The 7,342-nt window shown below is 35.4% G+C and overlaps 1 protein-coding gene across 1 annotated transcript; it reads right to left on the reverse strand.

Annotated features, from left to right (window-relative positions):
- Positions 1-1,169: 1,169 nt before the first annotated feature.
- LOC116116875 (leucine-rich repeat receptor-like serine/threonine-protein kinase BAM3) lies at positions 1,170-6,171 on the reverse strand. Its single transcript, XM_031402917.1, has 2 exons — positions 3,221-6,171; positions 1,170-1,877 (listed from the first exon to the last, which is right to left on the reverse strand). Exons 1-2 carry the CDS (start codon positions 5,805-5,807, stop codon positions 1,498-1,500), a joined length of 2,967 nt encoding a protein of 988 aa, XP_031258777.1. The 5' UTR covers positions 5,808-6,171; the 3' UTR covers positions 1,170-1,497.
- Positions 6,172-7,342: the final 1,171 nt, after the last annotated feature.

A 7,342-nucleotide genomic window follows, 5' to 3' on the forward strand; every position in this document is an offset into this window, starting at 1 on the left:
AAGAATTTAAAACTTTAAAATTTAATCTCACATCTTGGTGCAAGAATCTTACCTTGAATGCTTAGAATTGAAAATCTATCAAAATCTAGCTAAAATCCTATGAATTTCCTTGAAAATTTAGTGAAGAAATTTGAGAGAATTTGGGGTGAAGGTGGCGTGAACAATGGATGGAGTGGCTAGGGTTTCAACTCTTGAACTCTTATTACTACATAATAATATATATAGTTTCCCATTTTACCATTGCACTTTCAAAAAATTACATATATGTCCCTTAGTCAATTAAAAAAATGCCATCATTTATATTAACTTCTCAATGTTATTCTACTTCTTTTCATTCACCACTATTTCATCTAATTATAAGTGGAATGACCATTTTACCCATAATAACATTTTAAAGAATTTCTTTAACACTTGTCCAAGATAACTCTAACAAGATTCAACTAAGGGTATTAAGGCATAAATAAAGTTACATACCCTAATGTGGACGTTACACATTGACAATCCACTGGACTTGCACACATAAAGAGACAAGCATGAAGTTTACGGAAAACATTGGGGTGGTGTTTGCTGTAGGCAATTAGACGCTTAAGTCATCAAGGCTGAAAGAGACGATTGAATGAAAATTAGGGAAAGAAAGATTTCCAGGAGTCTTGTTGGGAGATAAGACCATGACAAAGATGTAGAATTATCGGGAGCAAGAATTTTGAAGTAAGGAGGTGATTTCGAGTAGTCGAGATTGAATATTCGATCCTAGATCCCTTATGAAAAGGCATACCTCTGTTTATATAGTAGTCATAAGACCTTTGAATCCTAGTACGATTCTGAGTCCATAATGATAGAAGTTTAGTGAATAGGAAAGTTTTTGATTTACTTGCCTTTGGAATAATAAGAGTCCTAGTTCATATAATATTCAAGATCTTAGATGAATTAGGATATAGATGAATCTTTTAGAAGAATTAGGATAGTGGTGAAATAGGAAGTAGATGTCTTTCAAGTTTGAATAAAAAACTAGGCCCTTAATAGAAACTATGGGCTAATGGGCCTATCCAGGGGTGGGTCATGATCTTAAACTGTGTTGTAGATGTTATGCGTTTGGGCCTGATAAGACCCAAGAAGTTTTTTTGCCCAGACAATAATTTATAAGAAAATAAAAACCAATTAATGGAGTATAATAAAATTTCTATATCATCACCATGATATTGTAATACAAAGAGAACATACTTGACCCCATTAAGCCCGCAAGCTCTCTCTCTCTCTCTCTCTCTCTCTCTCTCTCTCTCTCTCTCTACTTAACAAGGGCTCTCACTACTTTCACTTCCTAAAAAGAAGTGCATTTCATAAATTATTATTGCTACATTCTCTTTTCCCCTCTCCCTAATCTAAGAAAAAAAAAATTAAAAAAATATATACTTTGCACATAAAAAGACTATAACAAAATCACCCTAATTTAAGACACCAATAAAACCCCAAAAAAAATATTAGTTAATTAGCTTCAATTTAGGACAATCTTTTTTCCTTTTCAAGAGTCTTCAATGAAGAAGATGAAGATTGAAACTCAGGAGAGTGGCGAGGAAATTCTGATAACATTTGAACAACTTCTCTCATGGTTGGTCTCTCAATGCTATTTTCTTGAATGCAAAGCATTGCTATGAACAGAACGTGCATTGCTTCTTCTCTAGGCACCATTGTTAGCCTTGGATCAAGAATGCATAAAACTTCTTCTTTCCGGTTATTCGTTGCTCGTTTGCTCCATTGAACGATGTCCACACCATCACCGAAATCGCCCACCGGACGACGACCAATGAGAAGTTCTAATAGAACGACACCAAAACTGTAGACATCACTCTTCTCGTCCACTCTTAATGTGTATGCATACTCTACAATCATAACATTTGGAACCACATTCAATGCCAATAATATAATATTTTTGAATCACAATTCAGGTATCAAGATTGCTTGAACTATATATTAAAATAAAACATATGAATTGATCGGTCGCATGTAAAACAGACATACGAAAAACTTTCCTGCTTCAAACTAGTTAAAGACAAAAAGGGAGGTAAATTAGCTTTGAATCAAAAGAAAAAGAAAACCCTTTACAGGTAAGACCAAAACAGGTTGTTAGATAGAAAGAGAAAATAAATTGATTTAGAAAACACAATGTATTGGTGTGCAAGATGTCGGTCACCTTTCACGAAAATCAAAGCCCTGTCACATTAGACACCATTGTCAGACTGTCACTCTCTTGAATCTGCCACAATGACCCTTCAGATCTTCTGATTGTGGACCCCTAACTACCAGATTTGACACTCACTCATTGATCTACTAAAACTCTTGCGGGGTGTGATTACCAATAAAATTCTAATTTTGGTTTTAGTATAAATCACGGATGATTTGAAGCTGTCACTTCAGCAGGTACAATCTTCTACTATTTAAGTAAAGGGTTTAAGCCGAGTAGAACCGTAGGATTCAGGAAAGTGATGTACTAGGAATCTATATCAATAGTGAGAAATATTTTGTTATGTATTTTAAGTGAATATAATAAAATATATAAGGAAAACATTTTTGGTATTTAAAAATGGTTTAATCAATTCTGTTAAAGACAATGATAATTACATGTTTAGTGAGAAATACAAGTAAACGAAGTACTGACGAAAACACATTAAAAATTCAAAAAGCAACTTAAAATGAGAAAGAAAATAAATTAAATTTTAGTTTTTTTTTAATTATTTCTAATCATTTTAATTTAAATATTAAAAAAATAATAAAAAATAACATTTAAATCTGTAAAAAAATTTGGTTAATATGAAAAATATTCCTTTTAGTTTCACTAATAATTTTTTACCATTAGATCTATGTTGTTAGTGAATGACGGCTATGATCATGTCATATGCTAAATGAGAGTCTCAATTCTATTAGGCCATCCGTCTGATCTCCCAAGCACAATCATGCGGCAGAGAATAACAAGATGGCCCACAATTTTTTGACAGTTTGATATAACTAAGCAACGTCCACAGTACAATTTACAGAAAAATAGAAATTATTAAACCTTACAATAAAAATGGAAAATTTCCTTCAAAACATCAATTAATTTCTGAAAATTTCTAAAATATTTTAAAAAAGATATTAGTTATCATTAAATTTAACGGAAAATAATTAAAAAACATAAGTACCATTAAACCAATAATTAAAACTATGGAGTATGATAATATGTATGTACCTGGTGCAATGTAGCCATAAGACCCTGCAATTGCTGACATACATTCCGATGCTCCGCCGTCAATGAGGAACTTGGCCAGGCCGAAGTCGGCCACGTGAGCTTCGAAGGCTGAATTGAGGAGAATATTGTTTGATTTGACATCTCTATGAACAATCAATGGTGAACAATCATGGTGAAGGTAGCATAGGCCTTTGGCAGCTTCAATGGCGATATTGTACCTCAAATTCCAGCTCAAAAATGCACCCTTTTTGCCGTGTAACGCCTCTCCAAGGCTTCCATTTCTCATGTACTCATAAACCAGGAGATTTGTGTCCTTGTTGGAGCAAAATGCTAGCAATCTGACAATGTTTCTGTGCCTGATGTTGCCTAGTGTTTGAATTTCAGCTCTGAACCCATGGTCATGGCTGTGACTTCCGAAACCGAGTAGTTTTTTCACCGCAATTTCGACCCCATTTGGCATTTTTCCATGGTACACAATCCCAGCTCCTCCTCTGCCTATTACATTGCCATCTTTGACACATTCCAGGATGTCACTGACTGAGAATTCCACCTTCTGGAATGCCGTCATTTTCCAGGAATCTGAGCCCTTTTTCTTGAAGGACTTGGCCTTGATTATGGCGGCTGTTGCAAATATCAGGGAACATATAAGCAGGCCTAATGCAAAAATTAGCTTGAAATCTCCGGGGGCTTTTCCGGGTGCGCGAGTGATTGTGGTGAAGTTGCAGGGATTGTTAAGGAGGGTGCCACAGAGTTGGGGATTGCCCGCAAAAGACGAGGCATTGAAGACAGTGAATTGGCCTGATTCCGGGAGCTTGCCGGAGAAATCATTGAAGGAGAAATCAGCAATTGTGAGGCTCTTCATGGAACCTATTGACTTGGGGATGTTTTGGCTCAAGTGGTTTCTTGATAAATTCAAGTAATTGAGGATGTGAACATTGGAAATCTCAGGAGTTATTGAGCCGGAGAGGTTGTTCTGGCTCATGTCAAGGTAAGTAAGAAGGTAACAGTTTCCCATTTCTGGAGGAATTGGACCGGAAAGCGAATTTCGACTAAGATCAAGCTTTAAAACTTGCCTGAGGTCACCTATAGAAGGAGGGATTAGACCTGAGAAATTGTTTCCACCGAGAAGAAGAATTTGGAGAGAAGAGAAATTTGAAAGTGACAATGGCAAAGGTCCTGATAAAAGATTATTTGACAAATTGAGTTGGCCTAATTTAACAGGCTGTGAAGAGGTATTACCATTTTCAGGCAATGATCCTGACAGGTAATTGTTCTGCAACTCAGCTAAATTCAACTCAGGCAAGTAAATGAAGCCATTTGGAATGCTTCCATTCAAGTAATTCTGCCCCAACCTCACTCTGGTGAGGCTATAGCATGTTCCCAGGCCTTCAGGAATTGGCCCAAAAAGGAAATTGTTCAAGAGAATCAGTATCTTCAGCTTATTAGATGAACACAAATCTTCAGGAATTGTACCAGTGAGCTTATTGGAAGACAAATCAAGGATTTGAAGCTTCTTATTTCTGCCAAGATTCTGAGGAATCTCACCAGTGAAGTTATTCTTCCACAGGCCCAAGGTCTCTAAATAAGGCAAGTCAGCTACATAGTCAGGAATTGAACCATGCAACTTGTTCATGAAGAGGTTGAAAAGCTTGAGCCGCTTGAGATTGATGAATGAAGAAGGGATTTCTCCGGTGAGTACATTGTTGGAGAGATCAAGATTCACTAAGTTTGTCAAGTTACCAAGCTGTTTCGGAATCGAACCTGAAAGAAGATTGATATGCAAGTAAAGAGTGTCAAGCAGCTTTAAGTTCCCAATCTCACGAGGAATTGGACCATCTAAACCACAGCTTGAGAGATCCATGTGAACCAAATTCACCAGTTTCCCAAACTCCTTTGGTATCCCACCTTCAAAAACATTGTAATAACCCAAATAGATCTCTCTCAAGTTTGTCAGATTCCCCAACTCACCAGGAATTTTCCCCTGAAGATCATTCCCGGCAAGTGAAAGATACTCCAACCCCACTAATTTTCCATAACTTTCTGGGATTTTTCCATTGAAATAGTTGCCTCCAAGATCCAAGTACTTTAGTTTCTCCAAGGTGAGAACACCAAGAGGAAGTAAAGCAGTGAAGTTGTTATTATAAGCATCAAAGACTTGCAAGTTTGAAAGACTTGAGTAGTTCCAATCCAGGCCACCACTAAACTGATTGTTTGAGATGTTAAGAGATTGAAGACTACTCAAGTTAGCAATATCAATGCCGCCCGTGAAGTTGTTTCCTGCAAGAGAGAGATTGGTGAGCATATCAAGCCTTGAAACTTGTGCTGAAACTGAACCACCAAGGTCCAAATCCGTCAAGTCCAATGAAAATACTCTTTCTTGGGAGCAAAAAACACCAGCCCAGGAACAAAGTGAGCTTGGATTTGAAGAATTCCAGGAGGTTAAAGCCGGTTCAGGGGATAGAAATCCTTGCTTGAGAGCAACCAGGACATGAAGATCATCGACCAAAGAAGAGGCAGAGACGAAGATAGAAGAAGAAATTGTGGTGGTGAAGAGAGAGAAGAGTGACAAAACAACGAAAAAGACCATGTTTTGATGGGAAATATTTTCAAAGAAACTGAGCTTGGAAGGACTTGAGGGAAAGACAAAGGGATTTAAGCAGTTGGGTGAGTAAAGATTTTCTGGGAAAAGAAGGAAAAGTGAAGAGAATCTGAGAAACTTCAAGTATGTATAGGCTTAAGGAATCAAACATCTTCACAGAAAGATTCTTCATACACAAGGAAGAAACTGAGCCTCTCCTTTATACTCCTTTGCTTTTCTTTTTCTGTTTTCTTTCTCTCAGAGAAGAAGAGAATAAGATTGAAATAATTTGAATTAATTTCTGATAGAAATGGCAATAGCTTTTGTGCTGTGTTGTGTGTATAATCTCTTTATGAATCTCTCTTATGCTTCTTTAAGCAAAGAGAGATAAAGCAAGGGCAAAATATCACAAACTACCTTTAAATAAATTGCAGAAACCAGGGGGATAGTATAAGGGGGGTATTTTAAAGATTATAAAGTATAGGGGTTGGCATGGTATTTACACAGAGATAAATGAAAATAGGAGAAACAGCCGTTGTATAACAGAAATTTAAAGTGAAGATTAGAAGAAAGAAAAGCAAAGTTGATGCTTTTCTTTAATTTTTTCTTTATTTTGTATCCTTATTCAATGACAAAAATGCCCTTTAGCTTTAATCGAAGGAGTCTCTTTTATTGCTTTGAATGAGAGAGATGATGGAATTGCACTTTAAATCATTTACAATGGCTGAATTGTCCTGTTGCTTTTGATCAATGGCAACCATATATTTCTGATTTTGCAATCTCAATTTTTTGTTTTATAAATATAAATGTGGGAAAGGTAATTGGCGTATGCCACTAATGTATTGTCATTGAGTTTTAATTGTCCCAAATTTAAGGCTACCAAATTGCCAAATAGTTTGAGTGGTGATTTTTCTTTTTCGAAAACATCGAATACGATAAATTCTACGAAATCATATCCCGTTGAAATGTTTTGAAAACCAATTTTTAAACACATTCTTAAAAGCTGGTGTAAAATTAGAAAGTAGAACAAATATTTGTTGTCTCAATATTTCATGATTTTTAACTCTTAAAATAGTTTTAAATATTATATCGAACATATTTTCATATGTAAGATATATAATTAAGGCAAAAGTTCTCAGGCTCTGCAAAATCTCTACAGCTAAAAGAAATAGCTTTAATGTACAGGATCAATTCAATCTGGGGTATTTTTCAACAATTACAAGATCATAAGTATCAAAATCGTGAGTATAATCAAAAGCTAGCTCAAGCAATAGGGTTTTGGCAGCACCTTAATTATTTTGCTTATATATATATATGTGAAAAGATCAATCACAAATCATGGCCAAATAGATGATCTCAAATTCCATTAACAATATAGTATGAGTAGATAACAATTATTTAATTTTCCAGTTGCCATCACATTGTAATAAAAGATATGTTTAAGTGGGATAAAAAGCATCTTAGGATCTTGATTATCTATATATCTATCTAGGACCCATTAAAAAGTATATAATTACAATATCCAATTTTTAATTTATCATTGT

This window comes from Pistacia vera, unplaced genomic scaffold (assembly GCF_008641045.1).
Source record: "Pistacia vera cultivar Batoury unplaced genomic scaffold, PisVer_v2 Contig787, whole genome shotgun sequence".
NCBI lineage: Eukaryota > Viridiplantae > Streptophyta > Magnoliopsida > Sapindales > Anacardiaceae > Pistacia > Pistacia vera.

Bases quoted from the DNA above. Each gene is read 5' to 3' on its own strand.
- LOC116116875 (XM_031402917.1), bottom strand. From the start codon at position 5,807: ATGGTCTTTTTCGTTGTTTTGTCACTCTTCTCTCTCTTCACCACCACA. The intron at 1,878-3,220 runs GTACATACATAT...TTATGATTGTAG, and splicing joins TTATGGCTACATTGCACCAG to AGTATGCATACACATTAAGA.